The sequence below is a fragment of the Parasteatoda tepidariorum genome, chromosome 6 (genome assembly GCF_982258835.1).
Source record: "Parasteatoda tepidariorum strain Cologne lab strain chromosome 6, Ptep-v5.0, whole genome shotgun sequence".
Classification (NCBI taxonomy): domain Eukaryota; kingdom Metazoa; phylum Arthropoda; class Arachnida; order Araneae; family Theridiidae; genus Parasteatoda; species Parasteatoda tepidariorum.
The window spans coordinates 42,166,278-42,192,183 of record NC_141760.1 but is presented as its reverse complement, the minus strand read 5'-3'; the positions used below and the strand labels follow the sequence as shown (position 1 = coordinate 42,192,183).

Below are 25,906 nucleotides of genomic sequence, written 5' to 3'. Positions count from 1 at the left end.
TGTTTTAGAATACTTCTGATCATTCTAATAAGAAGTCTGAGCGAAAGCGTAATGCCAACATCGTTTTTGCTTCACTCGTAATTCATTCTGAAGTGTACGTCGAACGCAGAATCATTCTTTAACTTAATAGAAGTTCACACACACAAACATTTGTAAAGAAATAAACTTGAATCACAATCTGTTAAACTTTGTTCACAGTCTCTTAAATTTTCAATTTCTTTTGCAGAAATATTGCGTTTCATCCTTAAAGCAAATTCTATGCGTTTACTATAAAAGTTTGAATTAAAATTGTTTCCAAACGCTTCGAAATGATATATTAATTACGTTTTTAATATTTATATCATATATTGTTATATGAATATTTTTTTCAAATGTAATCATTCTTAGTAATCAAAATTTTAACTCAATAATGAAGGTTTATATTTTAAATTGGTATTTCTTAATTAGAACCATGAAGGATAATAATTTAAGATGATCCATTGTGATTTCATCACGATGCTTTTCTAAAAAACTTTTTGGCAATACTTGTTCCTACGTCTATCCAGAACACTAAAAACTGAAACACTTAAAAGAAACGGCTAATTGATACAGTAGCTCTAAGGCTATAGATTTAGTAAAACTGTCATATTTTTGTTTGTTTTTGTACAATTATATCACGAACGATGATTATATTCATAACATAAACCACTCAAATTATAACTTTTAGTTAATATTTATTATTTTTTAATATTTTATTTATTAAGAGTCGAAAAAATTTCGATTCGTTAGGTATACAATCGTTTATATTATTTTGAAGAAATCAGTTTTAAACGGCAAAATACAAAATTTGAGCGAAATCAGTCGAATAGTTTCTGAGAAGTCAAATTTCAAATATCAGGCTTTTCCAAAACATTTATGCTAAAAATGGCTTTTTCCCTATAATAAAAAATGATCTTTTCGTGTGTAATTTTCGTAATAATTAACTAAATTAAAGAAAAAACCTTCCTAACAAATATTTTAGTCATAATTTCTTCTCCAAAAAATTACAATTATTCAATTACAGTACAATAGATTGAACTAATTTCTCTGTAATTAGAAATTATTATCAAAGTTAAAAATTTTAAACGTTTTCATCCGTTTCTTAACGAGCTTTTCCGCAAAAATATTTCTAAAGTTAGATTAATCATATACAAAAGAATTACAAATCTTCTTCTGTGGACTTTTTTCTTGCTATTCCCTTTAAATACACAAGCAAAGAAGCATTTAACAAATTTGTTGTCTAGCAGATCTTTATTAAAAAATTGACAGGGTATTTTATTTCTCTTTCCTGCAATCACTACACATGAGTTCGATTAGCACTGGCATCTTAAATTAACTCTTTACTTTTCTATATTTGGAACCACTTGAAGTTAACGACTTCTTTCTAAAAACAGTATGGTGGTACAAAGAGAAATTAACTTCTTAAATGGGGCGAAACGAAGGAGCGTAGTTACATTTTGAACTTCTTTTCTTCTTTTTTCAAAATGATCAAATTCTATTTTCTGATCACAATAATGTCTTTTCTTTTTTTTCGAAGTTTACTATTTGATTACAAGTGTAGACATCGTTTATAGATCAAGTCCTTATTCTTAAAAGTTAAGAAACCAGACGTAGATGTAGAAATATTTTTTCGATTGCTTAGAGAATCGGTTAAATAAAAATGGTATTTATAAAAATAAAATAATGTATACTTGATTTTTTAAAAAAAAAAATTAAAGTAAAGATGTTAATCTGCGTTTGTTTTTAATTTTTAAGATCACAAGCAAAATATCTCTTGAAGCAGCCGTTATGTAGTCTGTTTTATAAATGCGAACATTTTTAAATAAAAACTCAAGCATCAATTCCAAAAAGGTAGTTTACTTAAAAAAAGTTTTCTGTGATGTTCATGTGGATTTCTTTAATAACCGATGGAATTCTATTTTAAAATAAAAGTGTTTTAGTTATTGAAATAATGTTTCATTACATTACATAAGCCTTAGTAAGATGATTTCAAAAATGAATTAAACATTTGAAAATGTATTAGAATTCTCCTATGTATTTGTGGATGTGCAGATAATTAGTCAGAAAAAAAAACATAAAATTAAAACGAAAATTATCTTGAATAATAAAATTTCTTCTTCAATTTTTTGTGTTCAATACAACTTAAATAATCTAATCAAGTTTAAAAATATCAGTTAAATAAAAAGTTTTTGCTAAATTATTGTTTTCGTGAATGATTGAAAAATGCTTGGCATGACTAGATTATTTAATCATAATGACGATTTAAAAATAATTATTAAATTATTACCAAGACTTCATTTAAAATACTCCTTCATATGATCGTCATGGTGGTTATTTATTCATTCTGATGATTAATCACGAAGATTTAATCTTTATGAATTAAAAATAATTACTAAACAATTACTAATTCATCATTTAAAGTACTAGATATAAAAAAGTTTTCAAAGGAATTGTATAAATACAAGTTAAATAAAGTTTTCTAATCAATTCATGAATCACTAAATTATTGAAATTGGTTATTGCGAAATCATTGTAGTATTTTAATGTAACTTAAATCATTGAGTTATATTTTAAGATAACTTAAATAATGCATTCTAATTAATTGTTTAAAACAGAAGTTGTAAAATTTTTCATTAGTTCATGCATTACTAAATCATTATTTTCACAAAGGATTTAGTAATGCATTTCTTAATTATCAAACAATTACTTAAAAAGTAATTTATACTTATTTAAAATACAATTTAAATTAAATTTCCAATCGATTGTTGAAATGAGACTAAGTAACTATATGGCAAGTGCTGTTTTAGCAAAAATTCTTCAAACTGCTCTGTAAAAATTTCCGGATCAAGTTACCGTATAGCATCATACTTTATATTACAGTATATCTGTAAAATCCATTTTATCGTAAAATATTATACCGTAATTTTTACATTAATACTTATTTAATCAAAATAATTTAGTGGTTTCTTAAGTATTAAAGCATTATTTAAGAAAATAATTTTAAATATAATAATTCCTTAATTATTAATATTATTTAAAATATAATTTAAATTAAGTTCCTAATCAATTGTTTAAAACGTAATTTAGACAAAGTGTGCTAATAAATTTAGGTTTACTAAATCCTTATTTCTGTACAATTTATTTATTTGAAGGAGATGAAATTATGTAATTTCTTATGTTGTGATGTCACGGACGTAACATAATTTGTTACGTTCATCACAGCCAATTTATATATTTTTTTTAAATTTTTTTTTTTAATAGTTAATAAAAATTTACAATAAGTTGAAAAGACACCAAGTAATTATTTATGGCAAGTGCCGTTTTAGCAAAAGTTATTCAAACTGAGCTGTAAAAAATTTCGGCTCACGCTACTGTATATCATCACAGATGTACTGTGGGTGCATCAATATCTATGAAATACATTTTACCATAAAATATTATGACACAAATTTTACAGTAATATTTAATTAAAGTTATACAATTAAAGTGATTCAGTGATTTATCTGTAATTATCATTGTAAAAATTACGGTATACCTAATTTTTTATTCCATAGCATGCTGCAATAAAAATAGATCATATGATAAAAAGTACAGCCACCCTGAGTGTCGGTACTTTTTATCGTAACTTGGTTTGGTATATTTTGCAGTTAACTTAATTTTTTAAAAACAACGATTTAAGCATTTAAAATCTGCAAATATGACGTTCATAAATGATGGAATTGCACAACAGAAAATTCCTAAAATCTTACTAAAATTTCACTTTTTTTTTAACTTGACATAAATATTTATGTTGCCTTGTATAATAAAAATTTACTGCCTGACAAAATCATTCCGATAGTCAAATACTGATGTTGACGTTCTACTCGAATGACAGCCTGCTTTGCCATTTCTTCCAAAAATTCCAACGAAAAATATCTTTTTAAAAGCTTTGCAAATAGTTTTGCATCTCAATTCAAAATGGCTGTGCATAAATCGATGAAGTACTTGAATTTAGTAATAGAGAATTGCAATTTTCCGATAAAAAGAATTACAATATTTGAAATTTATAAGCCTCTTATTTATCATTTTTGTATTATAGTTATGTAGAAATCTGAACATCGTTCCTTTGAAACACCTTAGAAATGTTTTAGCTTAATACATATGGAGGTGCTTTGAGAAATGCCGGAATGCCTTCGATCTTTCATTCCTAAAATCTCTTTTGAGAATTGTGAATATCTATCGATACATCGAAAAATATTTGAAACCTTTAAGGAAACAAAATCAGTAAGAATTGATCACTTTAAATGCTTTTAATATCATTAAATTTTTTTTTCGCGTTTTGCCAATACATTACTAAAATATTTAATAGCCTTAAAATATTTTTTTTAAAATGTCAAACTATGGACCCATCAAAACCTGTTTCATTGCTGGAGAAAATATAAAAGAATTAAAATACAATTATTAGAAATGGTTTCGATTTCCATTATTTCGATCAAACTTATTCAGATGGTATCAATTCAGGGATTGCTTTTCGATGGCGTTTTTGCTCACAAATCGATTTACTACTTCATACGATCCCTAGTTTTCTTTTTAAATTTTCTTTTTAAGAAGGATTCAAAAAAATATAGATTAGAGGGCTATCATTGCGGTAACCTGTATAAATACAAACTAGAAATTTGATTATGGATGAATTTAGTTTCAAACTTTCTTACTATCTTCCTTTTCCCTTAAAATTGCTTAATCATATTTAGTTGATTTCTATATTTTAAAAAGCGCAATTTGAAAACTATATCAATAATCTAATCAAGCAATATTTTTAAAAGCGCAATTTGAAAACTATATCAATACCTTCAGAGCCGAATTATGAAGCTAAAAAATTCAAGACTGGTTAGATACACTGCACTATAAATAAAAATCTTAATAAGAAATAATTTTAACATTCCACCAATTTCCAAATTGATTAAAAATGCTCTAACAGTGGGCTATAAATAAGCAAAATGAGTACTTTTATTTTAAATGCAGTGTATAATTATTTTGTATGAAACATTTTGAAATAATTTTTTTGTTGTTGTGTGAAAACAAAAAAATACTCACCGTTTCTCACAAAATGAAGTTGTTTTGCATGCACAGTGCTCAAAATTGAAAAAAAAAGAAACCACCCAAAATAACTTTTGATCGAATGATCGGATTTTCATTTTCTGGGACTCAATCTTAATCATTTGAGTGGACGACCTCAAATATGCTAATTAATAAATGCAGACGATATTTTACATACAAAAACGTACTTTCTCTGAATAAACATGCCTTTTTTTGATAGATTCAGATTTTTGGGGTAGCCGCAATCTGGGAAATATTGTCCCAATAATTTGGTCAGGAGAGTGCTCTAAAGTTTGAACCTCTTAATATTAATTGCGTATTTCGCGATACCTCGAGAACTTTTTAAACGAATTTAAAAAAAAAAACGCAATTATGAAATTCGTTTATGTAAAGATGATTCCCTATAAAAATAATAATTACTTATTCATTTTTATTATTTCATTTAGTAATAGTCAAAACAATTTTGAATTGCAAGATATAAATTTTTTACATAATTTTATACAATGTAATTGCAAATGGCAAAATAAGAAATTTGTGTGGAACTCGTCTCAGAGATTGCTGTATTGAAAATTGGTGCGCATGATTTGTAAAATATGGATACTCAAATTTCGAGAAGTTTTTTTCCAGAGAAATGATGTGAGGAGACATCACATGGAAGCTCGTTTGAGGATATGAATTTTCCAAAAGTATTTTTCTTAATGCTGCATGTTTATTAACTCTTTTGATTTGGAAATATAACCGAAAATAAAAAAAAGATTATTAGCAATTGGGTTCTCAGTCAACACCAGGATTCGGACCTGAAAAACTTGCTTGACAAGTGAGCGAATAAATTGTTGTATCATTCCGTGATAAAGGGCTGATGGTTTTATAATCAGAAAAAAAATGCTGAAAAACTCACAAATAAAGAATCAATTTCGTCAAGGATTTGAGACCAAGCTTTTATCTAAAAGCGACGTGATTTCGTAAAAAAATTATTGTTGAAAATAACGAAATACAACTCAGGTATTTCTATATCATCGGAAATGCTAGTTTTATTTTTAAGGGTTTTATTATGTGCGTGTGTTTTAACTGTGAATGTTTTGTATTATATCAATTTACGTTGAAACTAAGTTTGTTTAAAATCTATTAAGTAATTTAGGCGAAATTTAAAATCGACAAAATTGGATAAATATTTTCTTGATTCTAAAAATAAGCGTATGGTAGTTTCTTGAATTATGCTCACTTGCACAAGGCAATGATATGACAGCATAATAAAAGGAATCAAAGATATAAATTAATAATAAACTTTAGCTAGTTTAAAATTGCTTATTCAAATTAGTTTTATTTATTTGATAAATTCGTATTAAAATTATTGATTCATTCACCAGATTTTTTTTCCTGAATTTCAGATAAGAGACTTAAGCCAACGTAGAATTTTAACGCACAGTTATGTCTTGCTTTTTCCACATTGGAACTCTGTTGTTACTCTTTGTCAGCTGGATTTCAAGTATTCAAGGATTGGATAAACCAGATTGCTCGTAAGTATTTGAGTTTAACAACTTTTATTTTAATCATTCATTATTTACATTTCAAAGCTATTTTCTGATATGACTTTGTTAAAAAAAATAGTTTCAAATAGGTATCGCATGCCAAAAAATAAATCTATTATTTTAAAGAAGTGCTGAGCATCGAATTATTGAGTACAATATGATAAAATATACGCTCAAAAATGTCGATTCAATGTTAAACCATGATATCACTACTTTGAAACATAATACGGTGAAAATTTGTTACAAATTTAAAAAATTTATAAGGTGAACCATGTTTCCGTTCAAGTTTAACCACCAGCCTCAAGCCAACAAATTTAAGAAGAACGATAATAGGGTTCAACTTAGCAGCAAGTTTAAATAATACTTTACTCTCGATAAAATCAATTCAACGTAAAGCCATAGTAAAATTTTGAACCATAATACGGTGCGAATTTGTGGTAAATTTAAAAAGATATTAAGGTGAACCGTTCCGTTCCAATTTAACAATAGTATCGTGACACCAGGTTTAAGAAATACTATAGTAATATGGTTTAACCTAGCCCCATATTAATGTTGCGGCAAATTTAAGTGATATTATGGCAACAAGTTAAACGTACTATACTCTGAAAAATAACTGTTCGATGTTAAACCTTGATTTCACTACTTTGAACCATAATACGGTGAAAATTTGTTACAAATTTAAAAAAGGCATCAAGGTGAGCCATGTTTCCGTATAAGATTAACCGTAATATCGTGTCAACAGTCTTAAGAAGTACGATAAAATGGCTAATTGTTTCATATAAAGTTTTCAGCAAATTAATTCTACACTATCTTTCAATACCTTTTAAAATTTATCAAGAGTATATAATAAGAAAATTATATCTACCTTACCAATAATTTTTTAAACTAGATTTTTTTATTTAGTTAAAAATTTAAGTAAAATGCACCTTTTTTTTATTACCGATATTCTGATGATAAGAAAATTACGCTTCGAAAAAAATTGAAAAATGCTTTATGAAACTTGCAAATTTATTTGTCTGTTATACTCAAAATCGAATTAATTTCCGTTACCAAATATAATTTTAACACAAATTTGGAACTAAGCAAATAAATAAATAGATATTTGAAATTTCGATCTAACTACATTACATGTGGTTTAAAATATAAATTTGAATTACTTTAAAGATTCTACGAAGTTAATAACAAAAAAAGGAGTTACAAATTGAACTAATATTGGCACAAATTCAGAAATAATTACACAGAACTCAATTAAATAAATAAATTAAATACGTAAGTGACTTATTTTTAACCGATAAAGGAAATTCTGAATAAATTAAATTAAAAGTTTTGAATACATAGCTTTAGCGTAGTGTTAAGATGGTTCAAATTTAGTTTCAAAATTTTTTAACAATTTTACGCCTATAGATATATTTTTAACAAAATCGGTTACTTAAATATTTTGTAAAAAAATTATGATCTAAAAATTGCTCAGTAGTTATTTCACTATAATCTTTATTTCATTAAGAACTTATATGGTTTTTATTTTTTTTTTCCAAATCAATTAAAGTAATTTAGAAAAAAGATTTTAAGACACTTATTACCTTAAAACTTAAAATTTGTTATAATAGTAAAAAAAATATATTTCAATGAATAAAATTAAACAAAAAAAATACCTGAAATATAACTTTATTTAATAAATAAGGAAATCTGGTTTGTATATAATTCTCTATGAATGAAATTTCTCTAAAAAGAAAGTATAATTCATCTTAGAATTACACTTTCTTTTTATTTTTCTTATATTGCTTTTATTTTTTTCCAAATCAATTAGAGTAATTTAGTAACAGATTTTAAAACACTTATTACCTTAAAGCTTGAAACTTGTTAAAATAGTTTTAAAAAAATATTTCAATGAATAAAATTAAATAAAGAAATACTGAAATATAACTTTATTTAATAAATAAGGAAATCTACTTTATATAATTCTCTATGAATGAAATTTCTCTAAAAAGAAAGTATAATTCCTCTTAGATTTACACTTTCTTTTTATTTTTATTTTATCGTTTTTATTTTTTTCCAAATCAATTAGAGTAATTTAGAAAAAGATTTTAAAACACTTATTACCTTAGAACTTAAAATTTGTTAAAATAGTTAAAAAAATATATTTCAATGAATAAAATTAAAGAAAAAATGCCTGAATTATAACTTTATTTAATAAATAAGGAAATCTTGTTTATATAATTCTCTATGAATGAAATTCCTCTAAAAAGAAAGCTGTAATTCGTCTTAGAATTACACTTTAATTACCTGCTCACATCAAGAAAAAAATGGTTACTGCTTTTAATGATGGATTGAAGATATATATTTTCTCTAAAAAGGTTTGAAATTGTGATAACTTAATATAGAGATCGCATGATATGAACTATTTGGAATAGAGAAAACTCTCAAAACAAGTTTTCGGGAAATCAGATAATTTAGCGTCATACAATATTTGACATGCGACTCTGTGTATAGTAATAAAAATGAATTACCACGTGTAGCTTTTAATCCAGTTGTAGAAATTCTGTGTGCTAAGTTTTAATAATGATTTATTATTTTTGTATTTAATTTAAGAATGATCGTAGACTGTTTGAATTTTATATAACACATTGCATAAAATTTTACATCATATTATAAAACTATCCAACTCGGGCTAACATTTGGCCAATCTTTTTTTAAAGATATTGCGTTAATTTGGGGGTACTTTTCAGATTTGACCAAAATAGGTATCTTGATGAATTTGTTACTAAAATGTTCAGTATAACACATTGTAACATTTTAAGCATAAAAAAAATCATAATTGGCTAAATGGGGCTTTTGATGGATAATAAAACAAATTATGAACTTTGTTAAAATTAAACTATGCTATTATTTGCTGTAATAAATTTTAATTGCAGCAATATTAGCAGCAATAGTAGTATAATAATAATTTTAGTAATAAAAAATTTTATATTTCGAGACAATGAATTTTATTCGTAAGAATTTTTTTTTTTCGACTTGAAGAAAAAAAACTTAAATTCTCATAAATTTCTTTAAATTAAAAAAATATACAGATATTAAATAGTAAATAATGCATTTTAAAACAAAAATTATTTAAAAAAATTAGATCAGTTAGCTGATTAAAAACTGTAAGACGTCAAACCAAGTAATTGAGTATTTATGTTGCAAAATTTAAAGCCTGTTACCAAATCATGATGAAATTTAAAGCCTGTTATACAATCATGACACGTTTAACTGGTAATCAAAATTGACATTTGATTGCCAATTAGTTTTATTTAACTTGTTCAGAAGAAATATTTTTTAGAGTTGAAAGTTTTTTCCTAATAATTTGACCCAGAATTTCAAACTTACCTTATCTGACTTAAATGTGAGTACATAAAACGTAAAATTAATGGACGTTTAGTGATTCTAAGTCTTGTTGGCGTCGAAACTGCGGCCAAATTTTTAAAGAGGGAAGTCTCTAAACATTTGGATTATTTTTATAAATATTGTGATATTTTGATGTAAAGGATAATATTAAACAGTTAGAGAATTAAAAAAGAACGCGAAAAAATAATGTTATAAGATTAAAAAACAAAATTGAAGTTGAATTTTGAGAAATTTGAATTTGATTCTATTGAAATTGATTCTATTTGGACGAATAAGGATAAGCGTATTTACCTTTAAAACTATCTGTGACGTTTAAATATAACATTTCTTTAATTTTTGATTAATTATATTTGAATGCGTATTTGTTGGCATTCGTATTCAGGAAATTTTCTTAACCATGATTAAAGAATGGCGGTTGCGACCTGATAGATTTTTTTGCTCTGTTGGGAAGGCAGTGTGCCTAAAATTAAAAAATTTAAATAAAAAACAAGCTAATTTTCCTTTGTCAGAAAAAAATATATAATTATAAACAGATACAAATATAATTGTTTCAGAGATTCCAAATCAATTGTAGCGGTGAATTGGTACTTCCATATCTTTTACTTTCTTGGGTAGTGAGTGTGTTTTCGAATATTACCTGCAATATGGTTTACTTTTTGAAGTTAATATTCATTATGTTAAATACTTAATACTGTAGCATAAATATAATAAATTTCATACATTTCCCATGGAATCTTTTAATTAACTTAGTAAAGGAATAGCACCACATTTTCACGATCATTTTTTGTTTATAAATTTTTTTTTTGCTTATAAAGTCTCTTTTTATTTGTCTCTTATAGTCTCTTATATTTTGTATGAGTTTCATAAGCATTAATATCATTCAGAGAAAAGTTTGAAGCAAATAATCAAATCTTGGCCCACGATAAAAATTGAATCAAACAAACAAAGATAGCGAGATGAAAGTAGATATATTATTTATAAAACCCTGATTAAATCTTCAAGATCAACAGTGCTGAATAATGTAAACGCTTGTCCTTTTCAATCATTCTCCATTCTGTGGTGTTTGAAAATTTTATGTTATGAAACAACTATTGCCTATTTATAATTTAGAAGTTTTAAAAGTTGAAAATAAAAGTAAATAGTGAAAAGTTATAATTTGATTTAATTTTAAATATTCAGTTCTCAACTCTGGATGAAAAAGATAATAAATGGAATTCCATTTTTATTATTTTATTTGTACTTATTTTATTCGTTGAGCATCAATGAGTTGCTTAATTTATTACTTAAGCATTGTTGGATTACTTGTTTTATTATGTGAGCATTGTGTTCGTCATATTTTAAAAATATTGTTTCGTTCTGAATGTGAATTTTTATATTCACTACTCAGGCATTGATCTAGAAAATGTAAAATTTGAGAATTAAAATATATTTTCTGATCGATATATTTAGATAGATAATGGAAATATATTTTGGAAATGAAATTATATAGGTCATGAATATATATTTTCAAAATAAAATTATATAGATAATGAAAATTAGTTTTCGTAATTGAAAAAAGAACATTATAGTAACCAATCTATCACGATTATTTAAAAATACATTTTTATAATTGATATGATATTCATTTTTTCATGAATGAAATAAAAATTTTTAGTTAAAAGAGCTTTCATAAATAATGTGAACTAGTTTTTTTTATTAAAAAAATAGATAGTATTTTTTTTTTTTTTGCTACCAAAAAACTATTTTATCAAAATGAAATTTTGAATTTAAAGTTTATTCCGAATTTTTTCATAGGTTTAATTTCTTTTGGCCTATGATAGTGTTTAAGAGAATGTTATTGTTGGTCAGCTCATTTTGTCTAAAATCAAAAAAGATTTAAGGAAGATAACAGTAGCTAAATTATTTGATAACTCGTATATAACTATGCTGGATTAAATACTGATTTCATGTAAAAATACTTTCCGATTTAATGCAGATTCTTTTTGTCTCATGCAGGTTTTTGCTGATTTTATGCTGATATTTAATCTGTTCATGTACATTGAATTCATTAAAATACTTAATTTTTTTAAAGATAATGCTCCATCCAGTAATTAAATTATTTGTAAGATTAACTATGACAATACAGAATTAATGCTAATTAATTCCGAATTTAATTCCTTTAGGCCTATGATTGTGTTTAAGAGAATGTTATTCCCGGACAGAGCATTTCGTCTAAAATCAAAAAAGATTTAATGAAGATTACAGCAGCTAAATTATTTCATAACTGGTATATAACGATGCTGGATTAATTGCTGATCTCGAGCAAAAATACTTTCCAATTTCATGCATATTCTTTTTAGTTTCATGCAGATCCTTGCTGATTTCATGCTGATGTTTAATCATTTCATGCACGTTGTATTCATTATAATACTTAATTTTTAAGATAATACTCCATTCAGTAATTAAATTATTTGTAAGGTTGTGATAATTCAGAATTAATGCTATTAAGATAGTAATCCACTAGAAGCCCAACTATTGTAAAATTAATAATTATAATTTAGCATATCATAATTATTATTAAAAATTATAAAATTATGTGAAATCCTGACTTGCGTAAGGATTTCATGCAGACAATAATCAAATCAGCAATTAAATTATTTGTTAAAGGGTTAACTGTGATAATTCTGAACAAATGTCATGAAGATATAAATAGAAATCTAATTAGTTGTAAAGTGATTCATTAAATTATAACAATTCTGACTTGCTTAAGGGTTTGATACAGACAATAATCTAATCAGTAATTAAATTATATGTTAAATTGTTAACTGTGATAATTCTGAATAAATGTCATAAAGATATAAATAGAAATCGAATTATTTATAAGATGATTAATTAAATTATAACAATCCTAACTCCCTCATAAAGACAATTAAGTTGCAGAAAGTCTCAGAAATAAAGTAAAAGATAGTAAAGATAATAAGTTTCATAAAGATAATATTCCATCATGTAATTGAATTATTCGAAAAATAAGTAATTTCTATATATTAATTCTGTAAACATGTCATCAGGTGTTAAAAAGTGTCGCTTATAAGAGGAAATAAAACCGTGGAACTAGGTCTTAAATTCAATATGTTACAACAAATCAGGGAACTCAATCGGACAAATACTTCCCAACAGGTGGTGATAGAAGAAATTTCTTACCTCATACAATGAAGGCACTCTGAAAATTTATGTGAGGAATATACCAATGCCCAAAACCTCTAATTGGACTTGGTCACACCAACAAAGAACTTTTAAGAGAGTAGAACTAGCAATTCATTCCTGGTTTGTTTTGTCGAAAAATGACAAAACATTTGTAGACCAATGTTATTCATATTTGTTGGATTTTGCGAAGATGTCTGGCAGATAAGCTCTTTGTCAATTGCATAATTTATGGAGGTAGAAGCTGCACTGGGTTATTTATTTCATTTCTTTGGTTCGAATGGAAATAATGATAGTTTTCTAGAGTTGTCATTGCCTTGATCTAATTTATAATGTAAAAATGGTTATTATTTTTTGCGAATGTTATTTATTAATGATAAATTACATTGAGAATTTCAAAATATCTATGAGATCTATAAACTGAATTTAAAACGAAAAGTCTATCTTATGAAAAACATTCATTTGGAATTAAAAATTAATAACTTTTTAAGAATATTCATGGTTTAAATATATTTGTTACGGTAATTTTTAGGTTACACTTATTTTCAATTCATTTTTAAATATTTCCGTGTAAAATCATGTACATTTTTTTTCTCTTTAAAATAGTAGTATTGCATTAGTATTCTTTTTTTCATGATCAATTCATAGAATTAATTCATTATCAATATAATACAATTTCAAATGAATTCCAGTAATTGTCATCGCCGGGATTCGAACCCGGCTTATACTTCATTGGAAGGCGAACGCAACATACAGAAAACTGAAACATACACCAAACTAAATCGGTTTACTGAAAAAACAGTAGTAAAATACCTTTCAGAATTTGGTGTTAAAAAAAGTTAAAAATTGTGTATTATTTCAAACTAATGTCGAGTCGAGCGTTCATACACTTTTTAAAGGGTGTAATTGAATATAAAATCCACTAAATGCAAAAGTTTAAGCCAATATAAGATAATTTAAATTACTCTTGCTTCCTAAAACACCAACGTTGGCGCATTGGACATCAAAATAAATATATTTTAATTTTTAAATATCTGTGAAAGCATTAATTAATTTTAAAACATTTAATTTCTATCCAATTCAGTTTTGCTAAGCCTAATTCGAATTCAGATTAATATTCTGTCTGTGCTGTGCGTATGTTTGATCAACAAACAAATTTAGTTTCAAGAAATATTGCATAAGATGCAAAAAATTTTGGTGTATAGCTGCCACCATTTTTAGTATTAAGGTAAACTAAACACATTTATAAGTGCAGAACTGCAGTTATTGTGAAAAAAACTATAAGAAATTTAAAAAATATCAATTGATTGATGGAATTAGAGAGAATATATTACTAAAAATATGCTTTTTTTAAAGCAAAAAGTTTTTGCAATGGAGCCAGATATTATTTTCAATGCGCATGAAAATAAGTACTGTCAGTAAACAAATGGATAAATAAATAAATAAAACTATAACATTGAAAAAGTAATTAAAAATTGTGACTCATGTACTGTAAAAAAATGCTAGTTAACCTCAACAGTAAAAACAGTGGCAACTAACTCCAAAATTTTTTACTGCGCATATGCCTCCTAAATTCATGTTTCTTGCTTTTTATTGTATAGTAATAATAACTTGATTGATTCTTAGGTGCATTATATGTATCTTACTGCAATTATAAATTTTAGTGTTACTGAATAAAAAAACTTTACATGTCCAATAATGCAAAAGAACATTTTAGGTGTTTTAGTGTTTAGGTGCATTTCATCACTATGTCAGGAAGTGTCATTGGTTCTTGTTGTAATGAAATACTTAGTCAAACACAACTTTGGTGTGAAGCAGTAGTCACTATTTTTGGTGTTCAGATGCAAGAAAAATTATAAGTTCAGATATAGCAAGAAAAAACACTGTATAAGCTAACATCGATTACAATTATGTAAATGATTAAAGAAACATTGATTGAGAGTTTCTCTGCACAAAATAAAACCTATTTTCTATTTAATAATTCTTTTTAAAAAAATATTTAATTTAATAAAAAGCGGCAAAATAAATTAACAAAACAATACTTTGTTTTTTTACAAAGACATTTATAAGTAGCAGAATATAACCTTTTTTTTTTTTATCTGTTAACATGCGTCAAATTTTCAAAAAGAACGTTTGTTTCTCCTTGTCGTAAAATAAACCATTAAAAATGCATTCTTAAAATGGTTTAATTTTTATGATAATGTGGTTTTACTTCGAACATTGCTAAAATTTCTGTCAACTTGCTAGATGCTGTACTTTAACTCGTTTTTAAATTTCAAACAATGTATTTTAGATAGTGTTAAAAAATATAATATTAATCTATCTTTAACTCTTGAATACATGAAAAAGTTCTTCTCCTGTTTTAGTCTTCAAGAAAACAAAAATTGTTTTAAAAAAGAAACGTATAAAAAATGTTATGATTATGGTAAAAGAAATTTATTTATTCGTTATAAGATTTCTTTTAGAAAAAAAAGGCAAAGGAAAAAAAAAAGATAATTCAAAGAATTGATTTTCCCTTTCTTAGAAGTCATGAATGCAAAAGTTGTTGTAGGTGGAGTAGAGTTCTTTAAAAAAGTTCTAGAGTTGTCAATCTGGGAAGAATAAAAGAAGTCTTTAATGACTAATTTCATTTCCTTTTTTGGGCCCTTTTTACTAAAAAGTCTTCGCATCCTCTAAAAACTTTTTTATCTAACTAGAAAAAAAAGCAACATTTGTTAGCAATTTAGTTGCCTTTTCTCTTTCTGAATGTTCAAAATATTGTAATGAAGTCGCATAATGTTTTGAGGCAAAATTTTTTCTCTCGCGTAATCGAAATCCAAGTGCCAATCGATTAAACTACGATTCATTAGAGTTCTAAGCTTTTAGAAAGTTTAATGAATTCCGTATGCATTTAATTTAACTCCATTTCAATTGTTTATAATCCAGGTTTACTTTCTTGGAAGCATTTCTTTTATTGCGGCCTTAAAAATTAACAGCAACTTTAAAAATACTCATATAATTTCAAAGATTGAAATTTAAGCGATAAAAGTTTTGTACATTAGTAGAGATTTTGTGAACGTTGTTGACGAAAACAACAAATCTGAATTAAATATGCTTAAAGTCGGTTCAACTTTGAAACCGACTGAGATTCATTAGAGTTCTAGGCTTTTAAAAAGTTTGATGAATTCCGTACGCATTTACTTTAACTCAATTTTATTTGATAATAATCCAGGTTTACTATCGGGGAAGCATTTATTTTATTGCTGCTTTAAAAATTAGCAGTAACTTTAAAAATACACGTATAATTTTGAAGATTTAAATTTAATCGATAAAACTTTTGCATATTAGTTAAGATGCCGCCAATGTTGCGAACAACTTTTAAAATACAATATATTAGTTGGAATTTTGCCAATATTGTGGACAGAAACAACAAATCAGAATAAATCATGCTTAAAATCAGTTCTTTTTTCTATCGTGATATCAGTACTTTGTACTATTCTTACCTTAAATCTTTCATTACTTCTTTAAAAATTAACAGTAACTTTCAAAATACACGTATAACTATGGTGATTTAAATTTAATCGAGACATTGCATTTTAGAGATTTCTCGAATGTTGTAGACTGAAACTACAAATCTGAATTAATGATACTTATAGTCGGTTCGACTTTGAACCTTAATATCAGTACCTTGTGACATGAAGCTGATCAAATTTGCTGAAATCTTGGTAAGGTGTAAAACTGAACTAAATTTTCCCATTGAATCATAGTATCGGGTAATCAAGTACAAAAATATTGTCTATAATCACATGATAAAAACATAAGTATTTAAAATTTATATTAGCCTGGATAATTGTTTAGAATGGGATTTTTCTTAATTAATGTATACTGTAAAAAATTCTGGATCGATTTGTGGTATAAAGTACTTTGGGTGCATCAACCGTAAAATTCAGGTAACTGAAAAATCCATTTTTACCATAAAATAGTACGCCGTAGATTTTACAGTAATATTCATTTAAATAAAGTGATTCAGTGATTTTACGGTAATTATTACTGTAAAAATTATTGTAAATCAGACTTTTTGTTGTCGCATGTTACAGTAGAAATGGATTTTACGGTAGGGCACTTTCTACCTTAATTTGAGCAGGAACTTTTTTTACAGTCTATTTTTTTTTTCTGCATACGATAAATTGCCTGGGAAAATAATCATTGGCGCAAACATACAGGATAAACTTCAGCCTTTTTGTGTCAAGAAAATATGTAATTATAATTAGTTCCCTTAAAATATCAGTTATAATAATGAAAACTATTACAATTGCCAATCGTAACTCAGTTTTCAAAAATTATTTGACTGCTGAATACGCGATTCCACATTTTTTGTATTTATTTCTTACTAGCTCTTGACGTCGCGTTGATGCCTATTACGTAATGAAATTATCATTATTTGTTTTTAAGATAAGGATTTTTAAGTCTCTTGATTGGATAAAATTGATAAGTAATTGTTTAAAACGTGTAAAATACTTTATATCTCAAATTCAGCACAAATTTAGTCAAATTTAGTTCTCAAAATTAACGAAATTATCAATAACTTAAAATTAATTAAATTAATAAAGATTTTGCCATCTGAATAGGATTAAACCTATTGAATAATAAAGATTATTTTCATAATTTATTTTTTTTGATTATTTTGCTGATTATTTCCACTCAAATTAACTTTATTTGACATGATGCAAAATATTCTAGAATAATTTTTTTATTGCATTTTATTCTATTTAATTCGGGACAACGCGTTAATGTTATTAAGGTCACAAAAGTTATTTAAATTTTTTTTATATTAAAAGCACTATAAGAAAATGGATGCCTGAACTTAACGTTATTTTCTTCGTTTTTGACGAAACCGTCTCCTGAGAAATGATCCTTGTGAACATTTCGTCAAACAAAGACGATGACTTTTTCCCGTTGTTTGAGGATGGGATTTTCGTCTAAAGCAACAAATCGATTTGCATATTTCAATAATAAATACAGCACTGTGTAAAAGAAATGTGTGAGAGTAAGTTCTCACTCATAGCTTGGAATCGAGACACCGTATGACAGGATAATGCAGGGTAAGTGAGCTGAAATTGAAGCCAGCTCACTTACCCTGCATTATCCTGTCATACGGTGCAAACCATGCAAACAGTGCAAACTACTTTTATGGTCACATAAAAAAACTTTGACTCAGGAAACTTTGAGAACAAGTGAGTACAGTTTCGTTCAATGTTTGAGAGTTCAGGTTTCGTCAAAATCACTTGAATCTATCACAAAATGATTGCTTAAAATAGTAAAATACATGAAAGAATTGCAAAACCGTCAAAAATAAGAATTTTATTTCTGATAGAAAACGTTACACTGAATATATTCTGGTATGAAGGTTATAAAAATAATTCCGAGTTTTTCTATAATGATTAAAAAATCCCTGTCACAACACTGAACAATGTTCATTAGCTCTAAACTACCGCAGAAACAATGAGCATCATACTTGAAAAGATAACCACAGGTGAACATTTTTATAAGCTTTATTTGACATTAACGATTTTCATTAATGTAAATTTAGATGATATGTTTTTGGTTCATTATAAATGCAAAAACCCCTTTGTGGGTTCACTTGCTTTAAAAATAAATATAAGTGTTTGAAAAATAAAATAAAAAAGGCTTACTTTTTAATACGTTTTATGAAAGCTATCTCAATATTTTATTTTTTCTTTCTCTTTTTTTGTTTCAATTAAAGGAAATTAATTCTTTTTTTTTCTTTTATAGATTAAAAAAATGCTTAGTCTAACGAAAGTATATTCCTTTTTTAAAAGATAATCCAAGGAACCTTGTTTATAATCCTATTATTTATAAATTTAAAAAAGCGTAACAGCTATTATGAAAGCACGAGCGTCAGTTAATTACACAAGGTTCGCTTTACTTACTTGAAAGCTTATACATGTAATTAAATTTATTATTTAATATACATTAATTAAAGTTTAGACATGGATTGTTTCTTCTTTTGTTAATTTTTAAAAAATATTGTATGGAAACTTAATTCTCACAATTTTAATTATTCAAATAAAAATTACTTTCCCAACACACTTCGCTATTTTGTTTAATTCAGAATGTTTAATGGATGCTCCAATTTTTGCTAGAACCCAATAACTTAACTTAAATCATGATATATTTTAGATCAGATCATGATACATTCTTTAAGGCAAGAGTTTAATTGTTTCAAACAAGATATTGCAACATGATATTTAGTCTGTCTTAAAATAAGTATATTTTTAATATAATGTGCTGAATATGCTTTTACAATTTTTCAACGGATTTCTTCGGTAATCTTTCAAAAAATTACTTTTTCAATTATCTAATTATTTGAAAAGATTTTAGTGTACTTACTTAAATAAATTATTGTAAAAGAGTCAGTTAAAGCATTTTTAAATAAACTAATTGAAATGTATTTAACAATACATGTAATACACAAACAGAATATTTCATACAATTCCTCTAATTCTTAAGTCTCTGTCTTGTTAAAAACAAACCCTCTTTGAAACATCGATTAAAATGTTTGTTAATACATTAACAATTGTTTTAAATAAATATGTAATTAATATATTACAAAGCAACTACAAGATTATTCTTTAATGCATCTGCTTATTTTAAAAATTATTTGAATTTTAAAAACTTTTTCCGAGAATTTTTGAATTCTTAAATATGCAAATTTTGCGAACGATAATTACAGATTTCTTAATCAACAAATGATCATTAATTCTTCGAAGTTTGAGACAAATATAGCTCCTTTTAAACTTGAAGTCAGGTATAACATTATTTGTTGTTCTTTTATATTTTAAGTGAAATTATTTATCTAAATTTTTACAAAATATCAAATTCTTCGCAATTAATTGCAATCAAAATTATTTGATTAATTGCAATTGCTCAACTGTGTGCTGAAATATATTTAACAATGTTCGGACGAATTTAAAAAATGTATCAATTTATCAGTTTCGATGCAAACTTTTCAAAATCAGTTATATAACGAGAACTCATTATTTATTTTACTTTTGAAAGTATTGTTACGAAATATATTTAATCTATGTGAGTTAATGTTAAACTAGTTTTAAGATAAAAAAAATGTTCCATGGAATTAATACTGCAGTAAATTTATTTTACCGATGTTTATTTTTAAGCTTTTTCAAAATATCGTTGGTGAGTGACATTAATTATTATTGTATGTGACAACTTTTATCATTCAATTAATCAAAGTCAATAAAAATATTAAAAAAAAGAGTCTGCGTAAGTGTATCAGGATCCCGAAATTCTGACAACAGTTGCAAGAGGCAATTTTAGCCCCCGATTCAAAAAATCTTTCAAAAATTTGCATTGTTCTGTTTAGAAAACTAGTATCTCTGATTATATTTGTCTTACATGTTCTTGCAAATTAATCTGCATATAATACTCATTTTCTAATTATAAATGTTTACATGAATGCTGTGCTATTTTACAGCTCTATTTAATAAAAAAAAATGAGTTTCGTTGAGAGTTTATTGACCGTTCCTTACAAGCCAGTCATTTTCGATTAGGTCAGATGAGCTTAAGTAAATTCAACGTAAATTGTAAAGGAAGGCGGCGTTATCAAAATAGTTTTTACAAGGTTATTATTAACTAGATTTTTACCTATAGTTAAGTGTTTCTATAGACCAAAATAATGAAAAATCAACGATTATTGAGATAAAAATTAAAAACAGCATCATTTTTAATATCAAATAAACTGTGTATAGTTATTTTGATGAATAGTCGTGTTTTGCTTATACTAATAGCGTAAAGTAACCAAAAGGACCAACAAATAACAAAACAAATTTGGAATTGCTTTAATTGTATCGGTGTATGGTATTTATATTTTTGTAAGATTGGGTGGATGCTGGATTAATTACTGATTTATTGATTACTTTTTTTAGAAATATCTATAAATAAATAACGGTAACTAATATTCAGCTAATTAGTTTTAAGCGAATTCGGTAAAATTTGAGAAGTTACAATGCCCTACCCGAAAGTGTATGATGCTTTTGAAAATGCATTTTAAGGCTGCTATATTTTGATCGTTTTTATGAATTTCATCTTTTAGTTACAAACGAAGTTAGATAATCATGTAGAAATATTTAAACTTATATTAAAAAATCAGCAAAATTTTTAATGATTTTATATTTGTCCTCACATAACATAAAATATTTATATACTTAAACCTCCTTACATCAACAATTCATACAGTTAAATCAAATGGCATAGTAGAATATTTAATTTATTTAACTCAATGAATTACTTAGATACACAGTAAAATTAATATTAAACTTATAGCTAACTGATTTATTTTAGTTTTTTTATCAAGGTTTTATTCGACTTGATTTATAAAACAGATCATTATTTTTTAAATATGTATGCAATGCATAATTTAAGGTGCTTTGGTATTTAATTAGACATTTTCCACTGAGTTCTGTTCAGATAACTCGTTTCCAACTTAATTTATTGTTACTAGCATATAATAATGCTGGTATTGTCAAGATATAAATTTTAGTTCGATTTTTTTTGTGCAAAACTATTTATTTTTCAAAACTAGGTTAGATAAAGTTAGGTTCAGCTCAAGGTTATAGTTGGATACCACAAATTATTTTTCTTTTTAGATTTAGAACAATAAGACGGTGGGACTTGATTAATTAATGAATAAAATATTAAACTTTAATTACATATGAATAAATTATAGCTGCTTTTCATTGGTTTTAGACGTGATGTATAAATTCATTTGTAATTTAATGCATTATTAATATTTTGATTTCCCTTTAGGCGAATGGTATTTCATCCGAGATGTAGGGGTATCAGTGCAAAGAGATCATCTAGGACGCCGTGAGTTTCAATCAATTTGTATTTTGTGTTTTTAATTGATTTCCCTAAAAATTGTTATGAATCATTCGTGAATATAATACTTATTAATTATTTTCAAACATTTTCATGGAGGCGTATTATTTCGTAAAAATTAATTTTTTAATTTTTTTAAAACTAGCACTAAATTATAATTTTATGTAGATTTAAATAAATTTCATAAGAAGAATATTTTAAATAATTTGAACCTGAATGATAATTTTTTTTCCTTCAAATATATTTCTGAAAATTTCTTGATCAGTTTCATTTTATTAAAATTCAAACTGTTCTAATATTTTTAAGTGAGAAAAGAAATCATTTTCATCCATGATTCTAACTTACTTCTGTATAATAAAATATAATTCCAAAAATGCCTTTTTTTTAAAAAAAATTTTGTTTTTATAGAAGTGATTCCTATTTATTTCTATAAAATAAGTTATAATTCGAGGAAGTGCTTTTTTACTTATTATTATTAAAAATTCAAAAAATTGTAATGTGTTCAATTCCAAATTTTTTTTCAAATCGATTCCGTATATAGGGTATTTCCAAAATCATTTTCTAAATTTGAATTTAATATAAAAATGCATTTAGAATAATCTTTACCATACATCTTGTTAAGAAATAAAGAACAATGATTTTTTACATGCCCTCGGAAAAAATATTTCTATCATTCTATTGGCAAAGAGTGACGTTTTAATTTTTTTCTAAAACATTTGCATATTTTTGTAATTATATGCTTTAAAAACTAATGTAAAATTATAAAACTTAATACAGAAACAACCTAACATCGTTTTCTTCATAGAATTTCAAGTTTAGAGCAAATACCATTTCAATTACTGGCTGACAGTAAAATTTTAAAATGAGGAGGAAAATGCTCAAATACTTATTATTCTTTTTTTTAAATATTTAGTTTGTATTTGAGAAGAGTCTGTGAGCTATTAAAGTAAATATAAAATTTACAACAAAGCAAACAAAATGTTTTAAATATTTAAGCTAATACTGCTTAAATCAACTTTTGTTTAGCTCTAAACATTTTATATAGATTTGAGATGGTATTGGCTTCTTAAAAATTTTACTTTTTCCTCTAAGATATATATATGAGATTAAAATAAGTTCTTTAAATATAAATTGTTTGATTAAAGTGTGAGAAAAATTATGTATTAAACGTAAATTTAAACGAAAAATTTTTTTTATTACAAAGTTAAGGATTTGCATACAAGTTATTTATTTTCTAATCAATTAATTAAATAAAATCAGTAATATTTTAGTCTATCACTTAATATATTTTCCCCAGGTATATGAATTAAAATTATTCAAGTATTTTTTTCTTAATTTAGATACTTTGATGAAGCAGATAAGCTTTATAGTCCGGATGACAGCACAGAAAATTTTAACTGGAAAAGTGACATTGACAGTGACATTATGGTAAGACACTAAATTTCATTTATTTGAAATTAATTAAATTTTAATATTTAATAAATTATAAAGAATTTATTAAAAATTAATTAATTAAATGATTTACATATTTATCTGATTGACCTTGCAAATTTTAAGTATTCTATTATTATTATTATTGTTTAAATAATAAAAATCTTTAAAACTTTCACTTTATTTGACAAATTTTTGTTTTGGTCATGGTTTTTCTAAGCGTAGTAATAGGCGATATTAATGCAATAATATGCATACGTTTATAATACTATAAAGACACTTAATATGCCTGTTTAAAAAAACTTGGGTTTGTTAACATCTGTTTATGATAATAAATGCATGTGTTAATTGTTAAGTAAATAGTTATTTGTTTATAAACATCGTTGTTCGTCATTAATTAGCATTTTAATCCTTATCGTGTAAAATAAGTAAGGTGAGTTTCGGTAAAAAGAATCATAATTTAGGTTAATAAAATCAAATTATACGGCGTTAAAACCATTCATTTGTTCATTTTTCCGTTCTTAATGGTAACGGTTTACTGGAAATTCTGGCTTTCTAGGTTATATTATAACGCATTTCTCTTTAATAATACAGTTCTCTTCTTGTAACACATTTAGTAAAATATACAAAACTGTAAAGTAAACTTAACCGAATAAATAGTTTTATACAGTGTTCTAAAGTATCGTGATAAAATTACAAAATTTATCACATATACTAAAATCATATTTCTTGTTAGTTTTATAAAAATCATTACCAAAGCGCTTCGGTAAAAATTATCGAGTTTTTTGGTGTCCCCATCAAGCCAAAACAACAGTAAAATTTCTCTTAATCTCGTAGTTTTGACCATACATTCTTTCGAAGTTGGCGAACAGTTTTCAGCATTGATATCCTTCATTTTTTGACCTTACTTAAGTTTTCAGAATTTATTTTTTCATTTTTATGTGATTTGGTTTTCGCTTTTAATGTAAATTATCGTTGAGAAAAAATTTTACACGAATGGTTTTCAATTTGATAAACTTCATGTGGCTTAGGTTTTCAGAAAAGTACAAATTTTCTTAAAATAGTTTTTGAGAAAATTTCCTTTTCATATCTCATGATGATAAAAAACTGCCTCATTAATCCATTCTTAGTAGACCATATAAAAATGAAACATATAGTTTACTAGTTTACTTTGAATAGCTTATTTTAACTACTTTTATAATTTAATTTTTCTCAATATTTTATGGGGAATGCAAAATAATGACCTAACGCAAAAATTTAAATAAATAGAGCAATCAATCATTATACAAGCAATTAATCATTGAAAATAATACATAGAAATAGTTTTTTATACCGATATCTTTCCTTTTTCAAATGTTGTTTAAATTTCTAGAAAAAATATTTTTCTTGATTTTAGATATTTTTTCAACATGCTACGTGATCAGATTTTTCTTTCTGAATTGAATCAGCATTTATTATTATTATTATTATTTTCAGAAAAAATAATTTATTTCATTTAACATTCAAACTCGTGAAGCCATTGTTATCTTGCTTTCCAAGAAATTAACCAGACATACAATTTTTCAAAAATCAAACCTTTAATCCAATTACAGAAATAAAAATGGTAGCGCGAAGAAAACTAGTATTTCGATCAATAACTAGGTATTTGAATTCCAGATTTTGAATTGTTTTGTGAAGAACTGTGGAATGTTAAAGATTTTCTACCTGAAAAGCGTTTTTTTTTTTTGTGAGAAAAAAAATCTTTCTTCTGAGTAGAAATGATTTTTTTTTTTCGCTTTATTGTATTTCTTCGCGAGTAATTTATTTCTTTATACAATTAGAATTACAAAGATGCTGGGTTTACGCGCAATTGAATTTATTTTGAAACATAATTCCGTTGAATTTGATTCAGTGATTTGCATTTTTAATATCATTGAATATTTTTAAAATGGTAGTACTGATTATTAAATTAATAAAAACCAATAATATTTACATTCGAGTCTCAATTATTTAGCTGTAAATTAGTTATTCGGTTTTTGACATCTCTGTGTTTTTTGAACAAAGGTACGGATTTATATCTTATTCAGTATAATAAAAATGGTACCTTTTCAAAATAATACAGAAGCAAACTCATCAACTGCTTTAACCAAAACCATAAAATTTTTCTGAGGTTGAAATATGAAATTATAAGTTTTCTTTGACATGTAAACAGCTCAACAGCGGGAAATAGACACATTGTTTAACCTGGTTTAAGGCTAGGCTACAATAGACTCCCAAAATCGTGAAAATCTTGCGAAAAATCGATTTTCTAATTTTGACCATTTTATATTAATTAAATGATATAAAAAAGCATGTTAATTACTAAAATCATAAGGATATGTAAACCATTTAACAATATTAGTGTTATTTTA

General features: G+C 25.5%; 1 protein-coding gene across 3 annotated transcripts in view; it reads left to right on the top strand.

The window, feature by feature from the left end:
• Window positions 1-25,906, top strand: part of LOC107454415 (uncharacterized) — a 68,584-nt gene that overhangs the window by 37,333 nt on the left and 5,345 nt on the right. For all 3 annotated transcript variants that reach the window (XM_016071610.4, XM_016071608.4, XM_016071609.4), the window contains exons 2-4: window positions 6,483-6,611; window positions 22,014-22,073; window positions 23,426-23,513. In XM_016071610.4, coding sequence (XP_015927096.2) covers window positions 6,523-6,611; window positions 22,014-22,073; window positions 23,426-23,513 — 237 coding nt within the window. In that variant the 5' untranslated portion in view covers window positions 6,483-6,522. The remainder of the gene's footprint in view (window positions 1-6,482; window positions 6,612-22,013; window positions 22,074-23,425; window positions 23,514-25,906) is intronic.